The sequence below is a fragment of the Mobula birostris genome, chromosome 1, assembly GCF_030028105.1.
Source record: "Mobula birostris isolate sMobBir1 chromosome 1, sMobBir1.hap1, whole genome shotgun sequence".
Taxonomy (NCBI): Eukaryota; Metazoa; Chordata; class Chondrichthyes; order Myliobatiformes; family Myliobatidae; genus Mobula; species Mobula birostris.
Window position 1 is genome coordinate 203768848 of NC_092370.1, and position 27304 is coordinate 203796151.

At 41.4% G+C, this 27304-nt stretch overlaps 1 protein-coding gene across 2 annotated transcripts in view; it reads left to right on the forward strand.

The window, feature by feature from the left end:
- The first annotated feature begins 26 nt into the window (after nt 1-26).
- The window catches only part of l2hgdh (L-2-hydroxyglutarate dehydrogenase), a 39953-nt gene continuing 12675 nt past the window's right edge, over nt 27-27304 (forward strand). The window contains exons 1-7 of one of the 2 annotated variants that reach the window (XM_072269363.1): nt 27-147; nt 4586-4698; nt 13911-14062; nt 20096-20227; nt 22432-22594; nt 24909-24943; nt 26838-27008. In XM_072269363.1, coding sequence (XP_072125464.1) covers nt 53-147; nt 4586-4698; nt 13911-14062; nt 20096-20227; nt 22432-22594; nt 24909-24943; nt 26838-27008 — 861 coding nt within the window. In that variant the 5' untranslated portion in view covers nt 27-52. The remainder of the gene's footprint in view (nt 148-4585; nt 4699-13910; nt 14063-20095; nt 20228-22431; nt 22595-24908; nt 24944-26837; nt 27009-27304) is intronic. The other variant, XM_072269370.1, reaches the window with a different exon arrangement.

The window sequence follows — 27304 nt, forward strand, 5'->3', positions numbered from 1 at the left end:
GGACGCGGGGTGAAAGGTGACGGGGCGGCGCCTGCGCCGGTTGTTTTCGGCGATGGCTGGCGGTGCTCGGAGTCTTTGCGCTGGGTTTCCACTCTGCAGGCAACTCAGTGGGTTCAGGACGAGTGACGGCGTACGAAAGAGGCTCAGGCAAGTCATGGAGTTGGGAAAATGCTAGCCGGTCTCGGGTGATGTGGGTTCGATGTTGGGGATGAGTGACCTAGGTTATACGGAGGTGCAACTCACATCGCCAGGCTGTATCGCTGTGTGAGGCTGACAGAGACCTGTCGTGTCGGTGTGGGTGTTGCTAAACTGATAAGTCAAAAGGTGCTTCCAGGGAACCTGCTCCGTGCCAAGCTGTGTCGTGATCGTCTGTGCAAATGTAATTGATACGATTATATTTAATATGAACTGCAAATTTTATAAAGTATGGAAGTTGCTGCCCCTGGATGAAGTTAATTTATAGCAGCACGTCAGGCGATCGGCATTTGTGAAGCATTTTTGCTTCAGGTGGAAAGTACTTGTTTGATTGGTACATAAAAACTTTTACTACTAGTTTCAATGGCGTTTCTGCCACCTAAGTATCTCCTAAACATTAATACAGAAGTAAAATACTGCTGGAAATACTCGACAGGATGTGCAGGATTTGTATTGAAAAGCCATTTAATGTTTCAGCCTGGTGAACTTTAAACGGAATGGTAGAGATTAGCGGTCCATGACAGAGGGAGGGACAGAATGCCGGTGAGACAAATACAATGTTATTTGATAGAAAACGCAAGAGATTAAATGGCAAATGCTGATTAAAGGTGGTAAGTGGATTAGAGGATAACGACAGGTAGATCTAGGGTATTTAAAGTGATGCAATAGAATACTAGTCTAAAATAACCAAAGGGCCAAAAGCAATGGTTGCTGGAAATATGAAATTCAAAAGCAGAAATTGCTGATTGTTTGAAACATTTGAATTTGTTGAGTCTACAGATTTATTGGAAAGATGCAGGAGTTTGTAGAATGATCTCCTGAAGTTTTTGCCTAATTTGTGTTTGGGTTCCTTGTAGTGGGCTGAGCTGAGTTGATCAGACCCAAACAATTGGAGTGTCTAGGAGATGTAGTGGTAAGTGTAAAAGCACAATAAGCCCAATTTATTATCATAAAATAGAAAGCACAAATAAACCATACGAAATACTACGTAACAAGTCACAAAGGTTTCAGGTTCACGATTCTTAGTCACCACTTGATGATTACTTTTGTCTGAATTGCTAATCACTCTGAATTATGACTCACTTGTGAAACCCTGGATCACGATTTCCAGCCCTTGGTTGAAGTTCAATGAAACCAAGAAAGGCAATTCGATATATTTACAAGCTTCACAAGGTAGAGACACACAGAGACAGACAAACTCTTTAAATTTTTTTCCTCATGCTATTACCTCAGTCTGGTTTCTTTCATTCAAACAACGTATGTTAATTAGCACAGTGCTCAGTATACCCTCATAAATCAATTAGACATTGTAACTCTTCATCCATTCTACAGACATCAACAGTGTTTAATCTGTACAGGTTCCTCACTAACAGACGTACAGACCCCACATGCAAAGGGCTCAGAAAGATATAAATTGTCATTTTGAACTGGTCAGATATTCATCCAATATTTTACCAAATTTAATACGACACATTCCTCGGAGGTCTTTAGATATGGAGTAAAATGAGGTCATTTTGGTGTGGTGAAAATAATGGCCATAACTCATTTGCATCATAGTTTTCTCAATCTTACTGGTTGTCAAGATTTCACTCTGTTTTTGTATGTTTCGAGACAAATTTTTGCCTTGACTTTGAAATTAATGTGATGCAATAACTTGAAGCCAAGAAAGATCCAGTGTTGGCATGTAATTTGGGCTTTACTTTTTATGACATTGATTGCTGTCAGGCATTTCTTTTGAGTGAATCTTGGTAATTAGCGACAGTGAGATTGTCAGATTGGTTGAGCCAGTAATCACAGCGTAGAATTCTTACAGATATACAAGGCAAAAGGTAAATTACAGTTTTTCAGAGGAAACAAAATGATTGGAATATACACCTATTGTATTAGTTGACCTCATAAATGTTCAAATTGAAGGATTTAGTTTTAGAATGCATACACATTTGAGGCAGTTATGGTCCACACACAATCTCCATGGCTCTTCACATGGCTTTAGACCACCTAGACAACACAAACACCTACGTCAGGATGCTGTTCATAGCTCAGTATTTAATACCATCATTCCCACAATCCTAATTGAGAAGTTGCAGAACCTGAGTCCTGAGCCTCTGTACCTCCCTCTGTAATTGGATCCTCGACTTCCTAACCGGAAGACCACAGTCTGTGCGGATTTGTGATAACATATCCTCTTCGCTGACGATCAACACTGGCGCACCTCAGGTGTGTGCTTAGCCCACTGCTCTAATCTCTGTATATACATGACTGTGTGGTTAGGCATAGCTCAAACACCATCTGCAAATTTGCTGACGATACAACCATTGTTGGTAGAATCTCAGGTGGTGAGGAGGAGAAGATGGCGGCACAACGCAGGAGCCACTCCAGTGAATGATATGTGTTATCTGTCAAGTAGGGTGCTGTGCACAATCCTGATTTGATGGAGACAGACATGAGAGCACGGAGGAACATCTGGAGAAACTTCTGAAAGGCCTGCTTCGCTGGTACTGCTACTGTGTGATCCAGAATCTCCGGAGGAGAAGGCCCCAAGTCTTTGGCTTTGCCTGTTGCTCGACAGCCAGGGTGAGGTTGAAGCGCTCAGCGGAGGATGGTGCTTGGGAGGCTGTACCGGAGGGGCTGGTCGGAGGCTCGAAGTTTTCGGACGGACTCAGAGTTGGCTGTGGTCAGGAGCTTCCAATGCATCTGCAGTTGTCGGCGCCTGGAGATTTATGGCAGGGAGAGTTTCTCCCTTTTGCCACCTGATATCAGGACTATCAGGAGTCGATCGGAACTTTGAGATTTTTTTTTACTGTGCCCATGGTCTGCTGTTTATCAAATTATGGTATTGCTTTGCACTGCTGTAACTACATGTTATAATTATGCGGTTTTGTCAGTGTTAGTCTTTAGTTTGTCCTGTTTTTTTTTTGTGATATCACTCTGGAGGAACATTGTATCAATTCTTAATGCATGCATCTCTAAATGACAATAAACGAGGACTGAGTGTCCTCATAATCTAAAAAAATCCAATCTAATGGGCGAATAGGAGTGAGATATGCCAACTAGTGGAATGGTGCCGTAGCACAACCTGGCACTCAATGATAGTAAGACAAAAGAGCTGATTGTGGACTTCAGGAAGGGTAAGACGAAGGAACACATACCAATCCTCATAAGAGGGATCAGGAGTAGAGAGAGTGAGCAGCTTCAAGTTCCTGGGTGTCAAGATCTCTGAGGATCTAACTGGTCCCAGCATATTGATGTAGTGATAAAGAAGGCAAGACAGCAGCTATACTTTATTAGGAGTTTGAAGGGATTTGGCATGTCAACAAATACGCTCAAAAACTTCAAAGTTGCACCGTGGAGAGCATTCTGACAGGCTGCATCACTGTCTGGTATGGAGGGACTACTGCACAGGACCAAAAGAAGCTGCAGAAGGTTGTAAATCTAGTCAGCTCTATCTTGGGTACTAGTCTACAAAGTACCCAGGACATCTTTAGGAAGCAGTGTCTCAGAAAGGCAGCGTCCATTATTAAAGACCTCCAGCACCCATGGCATGCCGTTTTCTCACTGTTTCCATCAGGTAGGAGGTACAGAAGCCTGAAGGCACACACTCAGCGATTCAGGAGCAGCTTCTTCCCCTCTGCCATCCGATTCCTGAATGGACTTCGAAGCTTGGGACATTGCCTCACTTTTTTTAATATACAGTACAGTATTTCTGTTTTTGCACATTTTTTAAATAATCTATTCAATTGATGTTATTGATTTACTTGTTTATTTATTATGTTTTATTTTCTCTCTCTCTCTCTCCCTCCCTTAGATTATGTATTGCATTGAACTGCTGCTGCTAAGTTAACAAATTTCACGTCACATGCCGGCGATAATAAATCTGATTCTAATATTTTAGGACCAGAGAGAGATTAATCTTTAATAATAGATTAGTACACCAATAAAACTTTATGGCAACTGCGGCTAACACTCCGGGCAGGGGAATTTAACATATACTATTTGTCCTTCCGGCACTCTGTCCCTCCCTCTCTGACTTGTATCTAATACAATTCTAATTAAAATCATCAGGCTGAAACATGATAGATCCAGATCATCATGTCAGCTTGTTAATTCTTAAATATTATCCTGGAAAACAATGCAAAATAATGTCTCATAAAGCAACAGAAGTCAGATAAACAATGGATTTGCATATCTAATCCCACTTCAGAAATTTCTGTCTATTTCATGATGTAATAGTGATTACCATCACATCAGCAAATCCTGGGTCATTATTGCAAATTTAAGTCAAATAACATCAGTGTAACAAAAAATTGTCTTATTATTGAGCCTATATTTTGAACTAATATAGCCTGAAAATTTGGATATCTATGCTTATGATTGAACTTCCCTTTTCTAGTTATGATGTGGCCATTGTTGGAGGCGGAATCGTTGGACTGGCATCTGCTAGAGAACTGATACAGCGGTTTCCTAAATTGACATTCATTGTACTGGAAAAGGAAAAGGAACTTGGTATATCTGGAGGATAAGGTTTCTTATGTTTTTTTTAAAAGAATTGATTTAAGCAAAATACAAACCTTTGGAATAAAATCAGAAAATCCTGAAAGTACACAGCACATTCAATTCATAAAGGTGAATTTTAGGGAGGAAATTGTATGCTTACAGTTCTGGCTGATGTTGTGATGAAGTGTTTCAGATGAAAAACAATAAGTGCTCTTTTCATACCTGGCCTGCTGAATTTTCTGTTTTTAATTCAGAGTTGCCATGCTTGTAGATCTTTGATTTTATTTTACTAACTTCTAGATTTGCCTAACCATTTGCATTTGCAAGTCATTACAGTAGACCATGAAACAAAATCTTTACTGACAATTCCATACATGTGGTGCTCTGATGTATGAATGCCAATAGTAATATCACTTGTTGATAGTGACAAGTAATATTCGGTACAGGACATTTGAAATAATCACTGACAGTACATATGATATATAGAAGAACACCGGAACCGTCTTTGTACTGGAGAGTTGAGTCCGGCTTTGGTATTTTAATTTTTTTTAATGTGCCCGAGACACTGCTGGTGCATCCACCATCCTTTGGTTAATTCCATCATAATGTTCTATCGTTACTGCTCATTCCCACTTCCCCTCCATTTTTCCCCAATTCCTGCTGATTTCCTTAGCTCCTCATTTCATGTCCTCCTCTCCCTTGTAAAACTCTCCTCAGTTCACTTCTACAGATAACACTCTGTAGAGTGATAGACTGTGAAAATAGGGCCTCGTCTGCTGTGCACACTCCTTGGACTTCTTGTAGGATATTGGAGCCTTCCTCTCAAAAGCACTTTTTTTCAACTGGCTAAATGTGGTCTATTGGTTATAGTTTAGTAACCTGAGAAAAATGATGGTATGATACTTTTCAACCTGATTATATATTTGTATTAACAGAACATTCTCACAACTAAGACCATAAGACACAGGAGCAGAATTAGGCCATTCAGTCGATTGAGACTATTCCGCCATTCCATCATGGCTGATCCTGGATCCCACTCAACCCCATACACCTGCCTTCTCCTTTGATGCTTTGATCAGGAAACTATCCAACTTCCACTTTAAATATATCCACGGACTTGGCCTCCACCACAGTCTGGGGCAGAGCATTCCACAGATTGCTGTGGAATAGCTCTCTGGCAAAAAAAAAGTACTCTGCCTCTGTACTAAATGGTTGCCCCTCAATTTTGAGGCTGTGGCCTGTAGTTCTGGATACCGCCAGCATAGAAAACATCCCTCCACGTCCACCCTATCTAGTCCTTTCAACATTTGGTAAGTTTCAATGAGATCCCTCTGCACTCTTCTAAATTCCAGTCAGTACAGGCCCAAAGGTGCCAAACGCTCCTCGTTTGTTAACCCCTTCATTCACAGAATCATCCTTGTGAATCTCCTCTGGACTCTCTCCAAAAACAACACATGCTTTCTGAGATATAGGCTCCAAAATGACTTTTTAAAAAAAGTTTAGCCAACATTTTAACATAGTGGGTGAGTATAATACTGTTGTGAAATTGTTACTTTCAATTCTTCATGGCAGATTTTGGGAAGAGGATGTTGTAAATTTGCTGACTAGTTAGGAGTCTAGCTACAGTAAAGCCTCTAGACATAAGCAAATTTTAATAATATTGATAAATACACTTTAATGATAAATATTCATTCATATTACAGTTCAAACATATTGCAAACATTGTGGAATAAAGCAAAATAAGTTATTGTAATCTTTCCATTTTTAATCATTGCATCCATTAGCAGCAAGACCTTCTGCTGCACGAGCCCTAAGTTTCAGAATTTTCTCCTTGAACATTTCCATCCTTCAGTCTGTTTATAAGACACAATTATGCACAACCAAATCCATGTTTATCTGTACTAAAATCACTAATGTAAATAGATGTAATGTATCAATATAATGCTTTGTGCAATGCAATCAGGTCAAGTCGGTGAGGCTGAAAAGAGCAACATGAACGAAATGCTGGAGGAACTCAGCAAGTCAGGCGGCATCTATGAAGGGTAATGAATAGTTAGCGTGTTGGGCCAAGACCCTTCACTGAGATTGGAAAGGAAGGGAACAGAAGCCAGAATAAGAAGATGGGGGCAGGGGAAGAAGTACAAGCTGGCAGGTGATAGGTGAAACCAGGTGAGGGGGAAGCTGGTTGGTTGGTGGGGAAGGGCTGTTGAATTAAGAAGCCAGGAGGTGACAGGTAGAAGAGATCAAGGGCTGAAAAAGGAATCTGACAGGAGAGGACAGTGACCTTGGATGAAAAGAAGGGAGATGGGACACCAGAGGGAGGTCATGGACAGGTGAGAGTGTAACCAGAATGGGGAATGGATAAACAGAGAAGGGGAAGGGGGGTGAAGAAATTACCAGAAGTTATAGAATTCAATGTTGACACCACCAGAAAAAGACCTACCCATGTGATTACATTGCTAATTATTTTTGCATGAGAGATTTTAGAAGTCAGATTCAGGAAAAGACCCGTATTCTCACTATAGGAATTTTGGAGGATAAAATGACAGTGGCATAGTTCTGAAGTTTTCATGTGAAAACAAGAAACAATGTTGGAGTGTTTACTTCAGATAACTTAAAGGCCTGTGGCGATGAGCCTTGTTTAATGCAATCAGGTCAGGTGGGTGAGCCAGCAAAGACGTACCCATATGATTACATTGCCAATTATTTAAAAACCACCAAGGAGAACGTTAAAAGGTTCTTCATCCGCAAGGGCATCCAGAAAGCAAGGCAGGAGCAGAGGGAACTGTGTAAACTCCAGACAGAGTTGCAGCAACTCCTCCTTCTGCAGTTGAAGGGGGTGGATGTCAGGGAGGAATTGCAAGAGGTGAAGGGCCGGCAAGCCCAGCACCTTGCCGCCAAATCCTCCAAGATCATCTTCCGATCAAGGGTCCAAACCATGGAGCAGGACGAGACGTGCTCACGCTTCTTCCTCCAAAAGGTGCACAGGGGGAGTTCTGTGATCCACAACCTTAAGGAAGAGGATGGCTCAGTCGCGTCCTTACAGACCGACGTACTGAGGATCTGCAAGTTCTTCTATGCCGGTCTGTACGACGAAAAGGCCACAGGATCCACAGCCTCCCGCAACTTCCTGTCGTCTATCACGCAGGTCTTAGACGACGGCAAGCGGGAGAATCTGGATCAGCCACTGACCCTGGACGAGCAGACAGGCTCCATCCGTTCCTTTGGGTTGGGTAAGACTCCCGGAAGCGACGGCTTACCGGCTGAGTTGTACTCGGCTCTGTGGAACTGGATGGGCCCAGACCTGCTGGAAGTGTACAACGCTATGCTTCTGGCCGGCAGTATGTCTGAGTCCATGAGGAAGGGCATCATCACCCTCATCTACAAGCAGAAGGGGGAAAGGGAGGACATTAGAAATTGGAGACCCATCTCTCTCCTGAATGTGGATTACAAGATCCTGTCCAAGGCTATCGCCAACAGGATCAAGTCTGCTCTAGGACAGGTGATTCACCCAGACCAAACCTGTGCTGTACCGGGCAGGAAGATCTCAGACAGCCTCGCACTGCTGAGGGACACCATCGCCTACGTGCAGGACGGGGGTGGGCGCCTGCCTGGTCAGCTTGGACCAGGAGAAAGCCTTCGACAGGATATCGCACACGTACATGGCAGACGTGCTCTCCAAAATGGGATTTGGGGAGGGAATCCGGAATTGGATCAGACTGCTCTACACAGACATCCGTAGTGCAGTCCAGGTCAACGGGTGGGAAACGGACAGCTTCCCCATCAGGTCTGGAGTCAGGCAGGGCTGTCCCCTCTCCCCTGTCTTGTTTGTCTGCTGCATAGAACCCTTTGCGGAAGCCATCAGGAGGGATGAGGGCATAAGAGGGGTGACGCTGCCAGGCAGTGGAGGGACCCAAGTGAAAACCTCCCTGTACATGGACGACGTCACCGTCTTCTGCTCTGATCCGAGGTCAGTTCGCAGGTTGACTGGCACCTGCGAACAGTTCGAGCTAGCGTCGGAGGCCAGGCTCAACCGCATGAAGAGCAAAGCCATGCTGTTCGGCAACTGGCCCAACGGATCCAGCGTCCCCTTCACCATCAGGTCTGACCACGTGAAGGTGTTGGGGATCTGGTTCAGAGGGGCTGAGTCGTGCAACAACAACTGGCAGGAGCGGACTGCCAAGGTGAAACAGAAACTGGGACTGTGGGGAGGGCGCTCCCTGTCGATAACGGGCAAGAACCTGGTCATCAGGTGTGAGGTGCTCTCAGGGCTGCTGTACTTGGTGCAGGTCTGGCCTGTCCCCCGCTCCTACAGCTCGGAAATCACCCGGGCTGTCTTCAGATTCGTCTGGGGATCCAAGATGGAGCGGGTGAGACGGACCGTCATGCACAAGGCCCTGGACAACGGGGGCAAGAATGTCCCCAATGTCGCCCTCACCCTGATGGCCAGCTTCGTATGTGGCTGCATCAGGTTGTGTGTAGAACCCAGGTATGTGGGCACCAAGTACCACTATGTGCCCAGGTTCTACCTGTCGCCCTGGCTACGAAGGATGGGTCTGGCCCCACTCCCGCGCAACGCCCCAGTCAGCTGGTTGTTGCCGGCATACCTGTCCTGCGTAGCAAAGTTCTTCCAGGAGAACGCCTTTGACCACAGGGCCATCAGGCAGTGGTCGACTCGTAATGTCCTGCAGGCACTGCAGGAGAAGGACATGATGGACACAGTGGGGTGGTTCCCTGAGCAGACTGTCCAGTTCATCTGGCAAAATGCCTCATCGCCAGATCTCACCAACATGCACCAAGACCTCGCCTGGCTGGCAGTAAGAGGGGCCCTCCCAGTCAGAGTCCTCCTGTACGCCGGAACGTCGTCTCCATACCCCGCTGCCCACGGGACGACTGCAGTGAGGAGGAATCTGTGACCCACCTCTTTGCACACTGCCAGTTCGCAAAGAGGGTGTGGAGGAGAGTGGATGGGCTAGTGTCACGTTTTATCCCCAGCAGCTGCGTAACAGAGGACTCTCTGATCTACGGGCTGTTCCCGGGGACGCACACGGAGACCAACATCCAGTGCTGCTGGCAGATCATCAACTCGGTGAAAGACACTCTTTGGTCAGCCCGAAACTTGATCATCTACCAGCACATGGAGATGTCCGTGGGAGAATGCTGCCGACTGGCACATTCTCGGTTGCAGGAGTATGTGCTGAGGGACGCACTGAAACTCAGTGCAGCCACCGCAAGGGCCCGGTGGGAAAGGACCATGGTATAGGTTTCTCCACCCGTGGGAGTGGGAGGGGTCGGGGGGTGGGGAGTATACCCCTCAACAATGATATGGTAAGCTGAACTACTGGAGTGCCACATGGGTGGCTATAAATACGGATATGTACTGACTATAATGGAAACGTATGTAAAGGATGAAAAGTTATTGAATGGTTTATTGTATATATTTATTTTTGAATAAAGTATATTTTGAAATAAAAAAAATCATTTAAAAACAAGATCACTTCAGAACCACTGAATATTTATAAATGTGTTATAGGTGGGGGTGGTAGTGGGGATAAGCTCCTACTACCTAATAAATGCTCCCAGTGGTGTGCGTCTCAAATTTATTTATTGAGATACAGTGCAAAATAGGCCCTCCCGACCCTTTGAACCACACCGCCCAGCAACCCTCAATTTTAATCTGAGCCAAATCACTGGACTATTTACAATGACCAATTAACCTACCAACTAGTATGTCTTTGGAACGTGGGGAGAAACCCAGACTTTGGCCCTCACATGTGGCTTAGCTGCTAAACCCAGTGGAACTGTTCCTCCTGACAAAAGGGTCAAGGGTGGGTTACTGGTGCCTTAAAACCAGTGGCTTCAGGCAGCTGGGACTCATCATCCGTGGTTGGCAGCTCATCTAGGAGAAGGGAAACTGATCTCAAAGCTCCTCATGGGGAAGGTTATGGGAGTAAACCCTGAGGAAAAATCCAGAGCTGTAGTTCCTAGGGAAGTCCTAATTGAGTTCAATGCTGACTGGCAACTCTACTGTTCCTTTGGATTCATCAGATGTATGGAGAGGGGAAGCCGGTTACATGGTCAACAGCTTGTTCCCCATATCATACTGCCTTGGCTAGCGTATCCTGTAGACAGCTAGGATGCCACATCTATGGTCAACCCCAACCAACAGAGTGCCTAGCATGAATAATGTATTCTTTAATTGTAGCTTGCTTTAGGCTTTTTTTGCTGCCGTAAATGTAGCTTTCTCAGGCTACGTCCACACTACGCCAGTTTCGAGTAAAAACGACAGGCGTCCACACTAAGCGTTTTTCAAAATATCTCCATCCACGTTAGGCGGATATTTGGGCGAATCTCCTCCTACTGGGCATGCGCAGGACAAACAAAAAACAAGCGAAGAGGGAACGAGATACTTAGTGTGCGTTTGTCCAGTTACAGAGTAGAAAAGCTTTAAAGGAATTGCTCTTGGCTCTTGCACAGGAGGACTTAAAACTTAAAAAAAAACAAATACTGGAGCGTATGGAGGCAACCGACAGGGAGTTCACGGACAGTATGACCCAGCTGACGACGAACATTGAAAACTAACTCTGTTACATTAATAAAGCACCTTGTTAAATGTATAAAACGTCTGCATCAGTGTTATCTTTTATTTCCATACAATGTTACATTAGGCTGTTACACATCTATTGTCAGAGAAGTACTTGCATAAATAGGTAAACCACCTTCATACAAGCAAGAACAGAAAACAGGGCAAAGTGAGTATACTTATTTATTCAGTAAGCTATGGGTCAACTGGCTTTAGTCTCGTCCGTCTGTTCTGAAATTGTTTGGTAGTGGCGTTCAAGAAAACGAACATCTGTTCCAGCACGTCATGACAGCATTTTTAAATAGTCAAAAAAACTCACACAATTTAACTCTCACGCCGTTCACACCGACTGCGCGTTATAACAGCTTGCGCAGTACCGCGCAGTACCAAGCAGAAGCAGAAAAAAGCATTGTTGTTGTGGTGTTGTCATGATAGCGTTTTAAAATCTCTCCGGTTACCCCGTACACACTATGCCGGATATTAAGCGTTTTCAGATCTATTCACTCTAGAGAGTGTTTTCGAAAATCTCCGTTTTCGGGGGCTGAAAACGCCGGCTCAGTGTGGACGAGAGGGCAAAACGAAGAGAAAAAGCTTCGTTTTCAAAATTATCCGGCGTAGTGTGGATGTACCCTAACTGTAGGCTTGTAATGAGTTAACTATTACTGTAAATACAAACTGAGAGCAACATAGGACAATGCATGGGGAATAACAATGAGGAGGCCATTTCCAATCAATAAACAGGTCTAGGGTAAAGATGATTCAGGTACACACAAAACGTAAAAGTTTGAATGTTCCTGTAAGGGAAAGTGAGACTGTATTTTTATGAATACTGGCACACCCATGCAACTTTACTGTTCGCCAAGAAGCAACAAGTTAACTCTCAACAGTACAAACTTAGATTGGATTTTTATTGAACTTTATTGAACATATTTTAAACTATACCAAACAAAGTAAAGAAAAAGGGCCCATTACCTACAGTATATATTAGTCTATTACATGCACATAGTCATTGGAGCTCATTGTTGCATAATCAGTCTAGTCCACTTCACTTCATTTACTCACGATAAACAGTTCTGCGCTGAAAAACAGTCTGAGTGAAACATGAATAAATATCCACTCAATGTCAAAGGAAAAGGTGTTGAACTTTCTCCAGGATCATGTACTAATTAGCTAACTAAAAGTTATCTGTACTTTCTCAATGAAACCAAAATCTGCACCAGGATTTTCTGACATCTTTTTCTATCCTTCCAAATTTGTGTGTTTTACCATGTTCCTGCACTACATTTGTTGTCCATTTCTTTCCTCCAACATTCTCCTTCTTCCATCCTAAACTCTCTCCAAAGTGGTTACCTGTTCTCTTCCTGGGCATCTGACTGGCCATAAATCCTTTTGGCTAATTACAACAAACCTAACTTATGAATCAACTGAATTTTTATTTTAAGCGAAATGAAATACTCAATTATATAATGTAATTAAAAGAACACTTATTGAGTTTTGAGAAAATCTGCAAAAAAACCCAAAAGCATAACTATTAATAAAATAAAGCATGGTCTTAAACCAGGGTATTACATAAAGTACCTATTGAAATTAATTTTTAAAAATGTGTTCATTTTTTGGGACATGAATGTAACTGGCAAGACCAGCAATCATTGCACTTATGAAGGTAGTGGTGAGCTTCCACTGCAATCTTTCTGCCAAAGATTCTCTTTGCAGTGCTGCTGCAAAGAGAATTCCCAGAATTAGACTCTGCAGTGATCAAGGAAGGTGGGTTGTCTCCAAGTCAAATGGTGTGTGACATGAGGAGCTGATTCTTCCCCACTGCCGTCAGATTGATGAATGGTCCTTGAATCTGTGAAAACCAGCATATTATTCCTTTTCCTTGCACTATTGGTTTTGTAATTTATGGTAATATTATGTCTTTGTTTAGTATTGCTGGTGCAAAATAACAAATTTCACATCATATAATACAATGGCGGTGCTTTCATGTGTCCTCTGCCCTGGCTTTTGGCAGTAGAGGTAGGGTCTGTGGCAGGTGTTGTCAAAGACTGTTGTTCTCTTGCCAGTGTTGAGTTGGAACAGCAGCAGCTTACAATAAAAGCTGTTAAACCGAGAATGAATAAAGATCTGATATTGGACTTTGTATGCATATATGAAGAGAATCCCTAACTTTAATGGTCATAGCAGTATATAAAAATATAGCTGAGGAGTCTCATGGAAGAAGGTCAGTGGGTGGCGAAAGAGCAGAAGCATTTCGGTGTTGATCTTTTAAACTGGGTTAAATGGTGAGCTGTCAAGGACAAAAAGCTGGACGAATCTGCAGTGACTTGGCAGTTTCTTACATCAAGTGCAGGTTTGTAGAAGGCAAGAAAGAAAACCTAAATGACACAGTTTATAGTGGGAAAAGAGCAAGTTAATTTTTTTTGTTCTTTGATGCTGATCTCTCTTGCTCTGTAGTGTTAACTTTTGACTTGAGGGTATATCGTGTCACAGAATTAGTGTCCTGTTTGTTTTCGTGCATTGATACAAAGAACAACTTCAATGTTATTACATTTGTATTATTTTGTATAATTTTGTAACAACAATTAGTTTTTAATTTTATCTGTTTGCTCTCTGTACTAATCACTGTAATCTTGTTCAGCTTTCCATCAGAGTGGACATAACAGTGGGGTTATTCACAGTGGAATTTACTATACACCAGGATCTTTAAAGGCTCAACTGTGTGTGCGGGGTGCTGAACAAAGCTATGCTTATTTTGAGAAGAAAAGTATCCCTTATAAAAGATGTGGTAAAGTGAGTATTTTGTGGTTGTATATATGTCTCTCACCTGTTTTGTTCTATTGCTCAGGGCAACTAAATTAATGTTTCTCGATAGATACTTGATAAGGAGAATGCTAGACCAGAGAATTGTTCTCAATGGAAATTTTCTCCCCACAATCTCAGCATACCTCCTCAGTTTCTACCATTCACCTACATGCTAAGGGCACGTGCAGTGATCAGTTAACCTACCAACCCATACATCTATGGGATGTGGAATGAAACCTACTGGATGTAGTCATGGCGAATGTGCAGTCTTCAAACAGAGAGGTCTGGTGTGAACCTGGATCTCTGGCATTGCAAGGCAGCAATTGTACTAGCTATGCAGCAGTATTGACACAGTGGGATAGATTTCCATATCCAGTACCATAAGTCTTTTTGATAATGGGAGTATGCTACTTGTGAAATTGTAGTCTTACTTTATCAGTTCTGAATTTTCATAATCACTCCCATACAATGTTCAAAACTTTCGCTCATGCTAAATTAATGAATTAAACCTCATGGTTTAGGAAAATGTCTTTTTTCGATATCAGAATATGCACAAGCAACACAGTTGATTAATGTTATCAATTCACTAGAAATAATGCCTACTGTTAGAGTTCTTCATTGACAGTAAAATATTTCTTTCTACTTCTGGCTGCCTTAGGGAAGAATTCATGTCCAAAACAAAAATGCATATAAATTTATTTTGAAATAAATTACAAAAATTCAATCTATTTCTTTCAAATTGTTTTTTTTAAATGCAGGATTACTTTCTCTTCATGAGATTTGGGTAGCACAGAAGCACAGTGGTTAGCACAGCGCTTTACAGTACCAGCAACCCTCCACTGTCTGTAAGGAGTTTGTACATTCTCCCTGTGACTACATAGGTTTCCTCCAGGTGCTCCAGATTCCTCCCACAGTCCAAACACATACCGATTGGTAGGCTATTTGGTCATTGTAAATCGTCCCGTGATTAAGCTAAGGTTAAATCGGGGGATGCTGAAAGGTGAAGCTTGAATGGGCCGAAGGGCCTACTGTGTTGTATCTCAATAAATAAATATAGAGCACTTTCCATTCCACTCTTCCCTTCCTGTTGATGTACATTTTTCATGCAGGGAAATTTATCGGATTTTATGTATGCAAAATGTGATAGTTCGGGTCAATTCTTGAAGCAATAACTTAACATAATCCATCCTACGGCGGGGGGGGGCGGCGGAGTTTCAGTCCTAAGTCAAAACTTTACTGAAGATGTTAAAAGTTGCAAATACATATTATAGGAATATTTAATGAGTGTACTTTTTACTCTTAATATAATTCTCTGAGAAAAATTTGCAAAAATAATGGTAATATTGATTCATCAGCAATTGGGTTAACAGTGAGGAAGCTGTTAAGATTTAGAATGGAATTGCGACAGCAGGAAGTAGTTTATGGTCGGAAGAGTATCAATTCACAAGGTGTTGCTCATCTAAATGTCAAATTTCTTCCTGCAAGTTGTGTTTTCTTTTATTTTCAACACAATCTTCTTGCAGCAGTCTTGTTTGTGGCTCTGTCCAACATTCAGGCTGGTTTTGTTTGTAATCCTGTTAGCCTCATCACTGCTGTATCTCTCTTGTTCTTAAAGCTCTGTATCAAAAAAATTGTTCTTTTTCTTTTGTACCCTCCTAACTGCTCCTTTGTTGTTCCTAATTTTTGTTGAATATGTTTCAAAAGGATAGCAATGGTACTGACTGCCTCATTTCAGGAGGTAGTCATTAAGCCACTTATAGACAGTAAAAGTGTTCCCTTGCAGGGGAGTAAAGAAAGTGTGGATCTCTTCCAACTGTACCAGATAAGTAAGCCCTTGGAACAAATACGGGACACTGAGTCAGATATGCTTCAATAATGTGGGGGAAAAATCAAACATCAAGGAATTTGAGAATCAGCAGTGGTCGACAAAAGAATTTTGGGGTACAAGCAGCTCCAGGTCAGGGGAAAAATGACATGGGGAGTTTTTTTTAAAAAACATTGAAATATTAAATGTGTTGGCAAAAACACCTCTAGCTCCATCATGCTGAGCAGCAGTGCCTCTGGGGCTGTTTGCTCAGTCTACTGCTGTTCACAACAGCTACTGATGCATGACTGCACTGAGAGATTTAGTTCAAAACGAATCAAGTTCGCTGATGGCACAACAGTGGATGGCCTCATCAACAATGACAATGAGACAGCATACAGAGAGGAGGTAGAGCAGCTGATAGAATGGTGCGAGCACAACAACTTGAGTCTCAATGTAGACAAGACCAAAGGGATGATTATAGACCCTAAGAAGGTGCAGGCTGACCACTCACTGCACACAAGTGATTCCTCCATGGAAAGAATTAGGAGTACCAAGTTTTTTGGGAGTGGACAGAACATACGATCTCACCAGGATCCCCAACACCACATCTTTGGTCAAGAGATTGAGGCAAGTGAGGCTTCCTCCCCGCCCCCCCCACCCCCACCATTCGAACCAACTTTATACAGGAGCACCATCAAGAGTGTCCTGACCAGCTGCACCACCATCTGGCAGAGGAATTGCAAGGCACTGATTTCAGGTCCCTATAAAGGATTGTGAGGACTGCTGAGAGGATTGTCAGGAAGCTTAATGGTCTGAGGGTGGATAAATCTCCTGGACCTGATGGAATGCACCCTCGGGTTCTGAAGGAAGTAGCTGGAGAGATGGCGGAGGCACTAACAAGAATCGATAGATTCTAGCATTGTACCGGATGACTGGAAAATTGCAAATGTTACTCCGCTATTTAAGAAGGGTGGGAGGCAGCAGAAAGAAAACTATAGACCTGTTAGCCTGACATCAGTGGTTGGGAAGTTGTTGGAATCGATTGTTAGGGATTAGATTATGGAGTACCTGGAGGCACATGAGAAGATAGGCCAAAGCCAGCATGGTCTCCTGAAAGAAAAACCTGCCTGACTAATCTACTGCAATTTTTTGAGGAAATTACAAGCAGGGTAGACAAAGGAGATGCAGTAGGTGTGGTGTACTTGGATTTTCAGAAGGCCTTTCCAGCTGCCGTACATGAGGCTGCTTCGCAAGATAAGATCCCATGGAATTACAGGGAAGTTACTAGCATGGGTGGAGCATTGGCTGGTCCGCAGAATACAAACAGTGGGAATAAAGGGATTCTATTCTGGCTGGCTGCCAGTTACCAGTAGAGTTCCACAGGGATCGGTGGTGGGACCGCTGCTTCTTATGATGTATGTCAATGATTTGGACTATGGGATTAATGGATTTGTGGCTAAATTTGCCGATGATACAAAGATAGGTGGAGGAGTGGGTGGTGTTGAGGAAACAGAGAACCTGCAGAGAGACTTAGATAGTTTAGGGGAATAGGCAAAGAAGTGGCAAGTGAAATACAACATTGGAAAGTGTATGGTCGTGCACTTTGGTGGAAGAAATAAACGGGCAGACTATTATTTAGATGGGGGAGAGAATTCAAAATGCAGAGATGTAAACCCTAAAGGTTAACCTCCAGGGTGAGTCAGTGGTGCAGAAGGCAAATGCAATGTTGGTATTTATTTCTTGAGGTATAGATTATAAGAGCAGGGATGTGATCTTGAGGCTCTATAAGGCATTTGTGAGACCACACTTGGAGTATTGTGTGCAGTTTTGGGCTCCATATCTTAGAAAGGGTATACTGACATTGGAGGGGGTTCAGAGAAGATTCACAATAATGATTCCAGGAATGAAAGGGTTACACTATGAGGAATGTTTGGCAGCTCTTGGGCTGTATTCCCTGGAGTTCAGTAGAATGTGGGGGGTATCTCATAGAAACATTCCAAATGTTAAAAAGCCTGAACAGATTAGATATGGCAAAGTTATTTCCCATGGTAAGGGAGTCTCAGACCATTTAGAACAGAGATGTGGAGAAATTACTTTAGTCAGAGGGTGGTAAATCTGTGGAATTTGTTGCCATGAGTGGCTGTGGAGGCCAAGTCATTGGGTGCATTTAAGGCAGAGATAGATAGATTCTTGATTAGCCCAGGCCAGCAAAGAATACGGGGAGAAGACAGGGGAATCAGAATCAGGTTTATTCTCACCGGCATGTGACGTGAAATTTGTTATCTTAGCAGCAGAAGTTCAATGCAATACATAGTCTAGCAGAGAAAAAAAATAATAAAAAAAACATAATAATAAATAAACAAGTAAATCAATTACGTATATTGAATAGATTTAAAAAACGTGCAAAAACAGAAATACTGTGTAGTTTTTTTAAAAAGTGAGGTAGTGTCCAAAGATTCAATGTCCATTTAGGAATCCGATGGCAGAGGGGAAGAAGCTGTTCCTGAATCACTGAGTGTGTGCCTTCAGGTTTCTGTACCTCCTACCTGATGGTGACAGTGAGGAAAGGACATGCCCTGGGTGCTGGAGGTCCTCAATAATGGACGCTGTCTTTCCGAGACACCACTCCCTTAAGATGTCCTGGGTACTTTGTAGGCTAGTGCCCAAGATGGAGCTGACTAGATTTACAACCCCCTGCAGCTTCTTTCGGTCCTGTGCAGTAGCCCCTCCATACCAGACAGTGATGCAGCCTGTCAGAATGCTCTCCATCGTACAACTATAGAAGTTTTTGAGTGTACATGTTGACATGCCAAATCTCTTCAAACTCTCATAAAGTATAGCCGCTGTCTTGCCTTCTTTATAACTACATCGATATGTTGGGACCAGGTTAGATCCTCAGCGATCTTGACACCTCGGAACTTGAAGCTACTCACTCTCTCCACTTCTGGTCCGTCTGTGAGGATTGGTATGTGTTCTTTCGTCTTACCTTCCTGAAGTCCACAATCAGCTCTTTCATCTTACTGATGTTGAGTGCCAGGTTGTTGCTGTGGCACCGCTCCACTAGTTGGCATATCTCACTCCTGTATGCCTTGTCGTCACCACCTGAGAGTCTACCAACAATGGAGTGAGGATGACTGGAAGAATTGGATCAGCCCATGATTGAATGGCGGAGCAGACTCGATGGGCCAAATGGCCTACTTCTGCTCCTATATCTTATGGTCTTAAATCGTGCTTCAGATGTGAGAAACTGCTTTGCACGGAAATCCAATAACCAGAGGTGCCTGCTGTTGCTTACGTGTATGGGGTTCTAGGGAGGGGTAGTGCCTCTGGTGAAGGGGCTTGTCATGTCCAATCTGGGGCAGCTCACTCACTTTTGGTCCCCACCAGACGCTCAGTTCTTACCTGTTGCTCCAAGTAGCTGTTTGCATACCACACTGGTACAGTGCTTCGACAGGCAAGCTAATCCAGGTAAGGGTAGCTGATGGGCCTCGTACCTCGTAAGATAGGGACATGCCACATACCCCATGAGATAGGGACAGCCTGGAAGGCAATTCTGCAACACTCTGTGGAGAACAAAGGGCATGACGAGGCACAGAAGACGCCATGGTTATCCACTGCAACGAAGGAAGACCCCAGTTTCGTACCACTGGATGTGGACTTCTGAGGTCAAAAGTGTGGAACTGCCCCAGTGTAAAGGCTTTTCCACTTTAAAACGCTCCTTTAATCATCGGACATGATAGATTATGAACAGTATGCCCTCAATGTAGGATCGCTTGCTATGTGTCAATGAACACGACTCATTATGTGACAACCTGTTCCACTATTTATCTTGTAAATATACCATTTATCTGGAAAACAACATAGCATATACACACGTAATGGCAGAGCGGATGAATTCAGACATTTCTATGTGAGGGATTTCCAAAGGAACAATTGGATTTGGAATGATTTCCACATACTGAATAAAAATATATAAGATTTAAAGATTTTAAAATGTAAAATAAGCTCCTTGAGGATCTCACTCTCGACCTCCTCCCCACCACCACCTGTAAAGACACAGAATCATAGATAACTAATCTATAATAGCAACAGAAAAGTTCCACTGATTAAAAGCAAACTTGTTGAATTTATAATCGAATGGTAGTTTATCATTCAGGATCTTGTGATTGTGATTTTCATTTTCACATGATTTGTGAATTTCATTTTTATTGCAGCTTATTGTTGCTGTTGATCGAGAAGAAGTTCCACGGTTAAAAGCTTTGTTTGAACGTGGACAGCAGAACAATGTCCAAGGCCTGAGACTTATTAGTGGAAAGGAAATCCAAGAGCGAGAGCCCTATTGTAAGGTAAATTTTTATAATGTTTTAATACTTCCAAATTTTCTCTACACTGAATACACAGATCCATGTTGGTGGAAAGTTCCGGAGTGGTGGAAACCAGCCATTTCTTTGAATGTACAACAATTGATTGCATCAAGGCCAAAGCCATAGTAGAGACATTTTTTTCTACAGTATCCACATAGGATATTTTACAGCAGGGTGTTTAGTCAAGGGTTAAAAAAAATTACCTAATATTATGACTTGTGTTATCAATACTAGGAATCAAATATAGAATACTTATTGTTGTACACTGCCTTTTCCAACCAGGCTAAGAAAGGATAATTATTTGAGTACATTATGGAGGTTTATTTGTTTCTTCCCTCTTAAAATACTGCAACACAAATTTTCTGAAGAATACTATGTGAAAAGGGTTATTTTTTGTGTTTTACTGTCATTTTAAAATCAAGATACAAATCAAAGCTAAATACAAACAAGAGAAAATCTGCAGATGCTGGAAATCCAAGCAACATACACAAAATGCTGGAGGAACTCAGCAGGCCAGGCAGCATCTATGGAAAAAAGAACAGTCAACATTTCGGGCCGAAACCCTTCAGCAGGACTGGAGAAAAAAAGCTGAGGAGTAGATTCGAAAGGTGGGGGGGAGGGGAGAGGAGAGAGAAAAACAAGGTAATAGGTGAAACTGGGAGGGGGAGGGATGAGGTAAAGAGCTGGGAACTTGGTGAAAGGGGTACAGGGCTGGAAAAGGGGAAGCGTGAGAGGAGAGGATAGAACAGAAGGCTATGGAAGAAAGAAAATGGGGGAGGAGCACTAGAGGGAGGCGATGGGCAGGCAAGGAGATGAGGTGAGAGAATGGTGGGGGGAGGGGGGGGTGCGGGGTCAGTACCGGAAGTCCAAGAAATCGATGTTCACGCCATCAGTTTGGAGGCTACCCAGACGGAATATCATTCTATGCTTGTCTTCTCCCTTTTTCTTCCATGGCCTTCTGTTCTCGCCTATCAGACTCCCTCATCTCCAGCCCTGTATCTCTTTCACCAATCAACTTCCCAGCTCTTTATTTCATCCCTCCCCCTCCCAGTTTCACCTATCATCTGGTGTTTCTCTCTCCTCTCCCCTCCCACCACCTTCAAATCTACTCCGCGTCTTTTTTTCTCCAGCCCTGCTGAAGGGTCTTGGTGCAAAACATCGACTGTACTTTTTTCCAAAGGTTAATACAATATATTTTGGCATGGTATAGAAACATAGAAAACTGAGAAAACCTACAGTACAATACAGGCCCTTCGGCCCACCATGCTGTACCAAATATACCAATGCTGTGGTATACTGAAGAGTGAAAAAATACATTGCATCCTTTTTGCATTTTACTTGAAAATGCTTATTTTTGAAATTAATATTTTTTCCTCAAACTCAAATTATAGAAGTTTTCAAAAGCGCTTCTGAAATTTTAATCTGGATTCTGTTTGATGTATTAATTCGTTACTTAGTTAGAACATGGTGGACCAGTGAAATTTTCAACTGCAGAAGCCTGTGAAGGCACAGTCACTGAATATATTTAAGAAAAAGATAGTTAATTGGACACAAGGGCATTAAGGAATATGAGAAAAGAGATGAAATATGGTATTTAGATACAGGATCAGCCATTATCATGTTGAAAGGATATTTGAATGGCCAAATGGCCCGTTCCCATTTTCTATGACTCTCTATCTTAGAATCTACACTATAGTATATGTCCTTGATTTTTTTCTTATGATTAGAAACAGCACATTGAAATGCTGGCTCCCAGGATTAAAAAAAATAAAATATGGTTCATCCTCTTTGATGATATGCATTAACTGCTGCAGTTTCTGGAGACTTTTATTTCAATAACCAGTAGCAAGCTAATAAATTCCAGTCTTATATTTTTTTCCATAATCGCTAAACTTTGTTGTTAGCTCATAAGTCTGAGCTAATCATTCTTGCTTCTTTTTTCACACTTTTCTCTCAGTATTGTTAGAATCATGTTTTGATTATCTTTAATAATAAATACTTTGATGTTTGTGGAAGGTCATGGCTTTAAATATTAACCTATTAAATGGACTAAAACGAAGTTTTATAGAGTTCTAATGTATAAGCACATAAGATAAGTAGTGAGCAGTACTAGTGGCACAAAAAGAACCTGTTATAAGTTGTATTGAACTCTTATGTATTGGCTTTGTTTCTTTATTGTTACATAGGGTTTGATGGCCTTGGATTCTCCAAACACAGGCATTGTAGATTGGAGAGAGGTGGCCCTATCGTATGCAAAAGATTTTTGTGAAATGGGTGGGAATATAGAAACACAGTTTGAAGTAACTGACTTCCAGAGTACTAAAGAAAGTCTTGAAGGCAGTAAAGATGGTAAGTGCAATTTTGTTGTCACGCCATTGAACAGGTTAACTTGAATGCAGTTTTTGACCATTTGATGCAGAAGGCAAACCATCAAGTTTGTGTAGCATACTTCGAAGTAAAGTAGGAAACTGTCAAATATCACTGTCCCTCTTGAGTCTGTCAAATAGCTATACTGCAGTTAAAGAACATCTATAGAGTTCTGTAGTGTTATAGAGCACTATAAGCACACAAACAGGCCCTATGGCTCATCTAGTCTATGCCGAAGGCTGTTATTCTGCCTGGTACTATCGAGCCGCACCTGGTCCACAGCCCCCCATCCCCCTCTCATCCACGTACTTATTCAAACTTCTCTTAAATGTTGCAGTCAAACTTGCATCCACCACTTCCACTGGCAGTTCGTACCACACTTGCACTACCCATTTAGTGAAGATGTTTCACCCTAAGGTTACCCTTAAATATTTCACCTTTCACCATTAACCTATGACCTCTAGTTCTAGTCTCACCCAACCTCAGTGGAAAAAGCTGCTCACATTTACCCTGCCTGTACCCGTCATAATTTTGTACACCTCTATCAAATCTCCCCTCATTCTCCTACACTCCAGACATAATTTACATTGGAGAGCTACAATTTAATAATTGTTATTAAATAGTCTAAATCACGTTATATTGTGGAGTGAATCTACTGAGCTGATGACTCTGAAATGCACACACAATTTTTATGAATGTGCAAGTACTTAAATTCATTAGTTTGTGGCTAAGGTCCTTAATGATCCGAGGAAGTGTTGCAAAGAAACAACACCATGTAAGCATGTGCTCTAGTGTGTACAAGAGGGTTTTAGATATTGTCAATATTACGTGCAACGTTGGTAGTACTGCAGTACACTAAGCAGTATTGCATCTGTATTGTACTGTCTCAGTACTTTTATATTTGTGTGCTGCAGCACTTTTTTTATTCGCCGTTATTTTGTAGATAACACTATTCTTTGCATTTCTGCTAAATGCATTTTATTGGCTTTGTATCTGTACTCGGCACAATGACAATAAAGTTGACTCTAATCTAATCTAATCTAATTTTGCCACCTGGAAGGAAAAAATAAAAAGTAAATTTATTAACTGGGTCTCTGTTCACTTTGAAAAGTTCTGGCATCGTAGTGGTTTATACCCTGATGTTCTTACCCGGTCAGAGTGGTGTTATAGCTACTGTGGCACTTATGCATGTTTATTAAGGAAATGAGATTCATGCAAAATATAAAATTAGCAGACACTAATTAAGGTTGACACATGAAGAAATATTGTAAAAGTATTGTTTAAAATAAATGACCACCTGACACAATAAATTAATATGAGGACACAAGACTGTACCTGCTGCTAGAATCTGAATCGCACAATATCTACGGAATCAAAGTGAAGGTTGACATTTCTCATTATGACCCTGTCTCAGGACTGAGAGTGTGGAGGGAAGATGACAAGTGTGTGTAAATGAGAGGGAGAGGTGTGACCAAGTAAGGAAGAGATGATAGGCAGATGTGGGAAGGTAATAAGAGGGGGGGTGGTGGAGAATGGACAAGGAGATTAAGGCACTGAGTGGACGTGTAGGAGTAGAAAAGGAACTTAAGGAGTAGATTACCTAAAATTGGACAATTCATAGTTCTTACCACTGGGTGAGAGTTCATCTGGTTTGCCTTTGGCCTCGCCGTGGCAGAGAAAGATGTCTAGTATACTATTTTGTATTTAATGAATTCTTGCTTACAGTTACTTACAAATTTCAAGCTGGGTTACAGCAGACTAATGGCACAAGCTTTACTGAAGCTTTCAGTGTAAATGATGTGTGCTGCAGAAGACATCATAATTATTGTGGTAGGAAGTGCTTGTAAAATGAACTTGTTTTCATCAGGGCAAGGTGGAACAAGATTCAAGATTGTTTAATGTCATTTCCGGTACACAGGTGGAAAGGAAAATGAAATTATTGTTACTTCGGATCCAATGCAGCAGAAAAAATACACATTAAAATAAAGAAGACAATTTTTTAAAAAACATGATAAATATAAATACATAAGGTAGTTTATATACAAAGTAAGTGTCTGTCAGTTTGTGCAATATATGATCCTGAATTAATAATCTCTAACGAGGAAAATGAAATTCAAGGAAGTGTTTTTCTCAAAAACAATATTTTGCTCATAATTTTAGCTAAGAAAAAATAATGTTTTATTTTACTTGATCAATAGTTCAACCTCCATTGCTATTTTTAATTGTTAAGTTTATTGCTTGAGCATGACTTGTCATCTTAGAAACCATGCATTAAGTTCAATATTATTATGTTTAGGTTTAAAGTATCCAATTACCATCAGGAGTCTGAAGGTAAAGATTTGTTTAATTTCTATTATTGTGCTAGGTAGCAGAATGAGTTTCATTATTATATTACTGAATTTGTTATATATTTAAGAAGGCTTTTATTTTTCTCTAGTAACTCCACAACGGATCTTCATCAAAGAACGCTAAATAGGGATGTATTTTGGACTTTTAGATCGGAACATAAATGCAGTATGTGATTAAAGTTTCCTTCTTCAAAGGACTTCGTTTTTATGTTAAGACAGTTGTAATGTGCTTGTCACAAAACAGAAGATAAAGTTTGAACTTTATTCAGCGCAGGTTTTCCATCTTACCACAGAAAGCAAACAATCATGGCTGTAGTAAGCAAAAATATTCATACTGCAGTGGTAGGTGTTGAAGCAAGTTGTTAGAAAGTAGGTATTTTTATATCTGAAAATATTTTATATTTTATAAAAAATATTTTATATTTTTATATTTGATGTGCTTCATCTGAGAATGCTTCTGAAAATACTATATACCTGATCATTAGTATTTGAGCAAGTGTGAACTTTTGGGTAAATTTCTGTCAGATATCACAATGAGTTATAAATTTACAGAACCTTTATCATAGCTGTGTGTTGCAAGTTGATACACAACAAGGGCTAAATTGAAAGGGTGCAGAGAAAATTTACAAGGATGTTGCCAGGAGTTGACCACCTGAGTTACAAGGAAAGGTTGAATAGAATAAATCTTTGTTCCCTAAAGCATAGGAGAATGAGCTTTGATAAGGTATACATAATTATGAGAGGTATAGATAGGGTAAGTGCAGGATTTTTCCATTGAGATTGGGTGAGACTAGAATTGGAGGTCATGGGTTAAGGGTGAAAGGTGAAATGTTTAAGGGGAACATGAGGAAACCTTTTTCACTCTGAGGGTGGTAAAAGTGTGAAATGAGCTGGCAGCGGAAGTGATGGATGCAGGTTCAATTTCAACATTTAAGAGAAATTTACATGGTACATGGATGGAGGGCAGTATGTAGGGCAGTCTGGGTGCAGGTCAATGGGACTAATCAGATTAATAGTTTGGCATGGACTAGATGGGCTGAAGGTCTTTTTTTCTCTGCTATAGTGTTCTATGACTATAAATCAAGAATTCAGGCTTTGAGGAGACATTAGAAGATCAGGAGAATGGTTACGCATGTAGTTAAATTTTGCAAGAAAATTCATAAGAGCAGATGGTGAGCTGGTGCAAGTTGAGAAGAGGGATTCACGACAAATTCCATAGAATTACATTTTCAATGAAGGACTCCTAGGGTTTTGCAAATTTAGTGTGACCTGAGACCATATTGCAAGGTACCAAATCAGTGGAAGTCATCAAGGAAAGAGGTCATAGGTGAGCACAGTTTGGATGGAGATTGCTGTTTGCAGAGCTCAGAACTAGAAAAGCTGACAGAAATTTATTGTGGGGGTGGGGTGAAGGCTGCAAATTGATGGACTGGAGAGGACAAAGGTACGAGTGAAAGTTTCACCAGTGATGGGGCTCTGGGTAACCCCAAAGGTGATATTCCTTATGACCATGTGGATTTCTTTCCACATTCCAAAAATATACTGGTAGATTAACTGGCTATTGTAAATCAACTCACTATTTAGGTAAGAATCCATCGATCAAAGAGGAGTCAATGGGCATTTGAGAGAGAATACATTGGAAGGTTACAGGGAAAATAGAGAGGGCAAATTAAACTGATGCTTTTGCTTTGCTAGGAGATAGTATGGACCCAATGTGCCATAGGTCTTAATAAATAAGAACTTGTATTAGTTTCATTACAATTCAAAGCTAATTGAAAAACAATTAAGGGAAAAGTCTGCAAAAAAAGCTAATCTAAATACACTTGCCACAATGTCAGTTTGTTTGGTATATTTCATTGGTTTTTTTTGTTTTTAAGCAGAAAACTGCAATACAGTGCAGGTATGTCGTGACATGTGGAGGTCTCCATTCAGATAGGCTTTCACAGAAATCTGGTTGTAGCTATGATCCGAGTATAGTGCCTTTTCGGGGAGATTACCTGGTGCTAAAACCAGAGAAGCGCTATTTAGTAAAAGGGAACATTTATCCTGTAAGTATTTGAGATACACTTAATAAATCTAATTAGATTTGATTAATTTCATAAAAGATTTCATATTTTTACATTCTAAAATTGTTACAATTCCACATTTTATTCAACATTCACAAATGGCATAGTTTGATTGTAGTTTCACATTCTGTTCTATTTCTTAGTTTAAATATATCTTTGAAATAAATTGGTGTTCATTTTTGTAGGAAGAGGTGCAGTCGACGTTTCAGGCCGAGACCCTTCGTCAGGACTAACTGAAGGAAGAGTGAGTAAGGGATTTGAAAGTTGGAGGGGGAGGG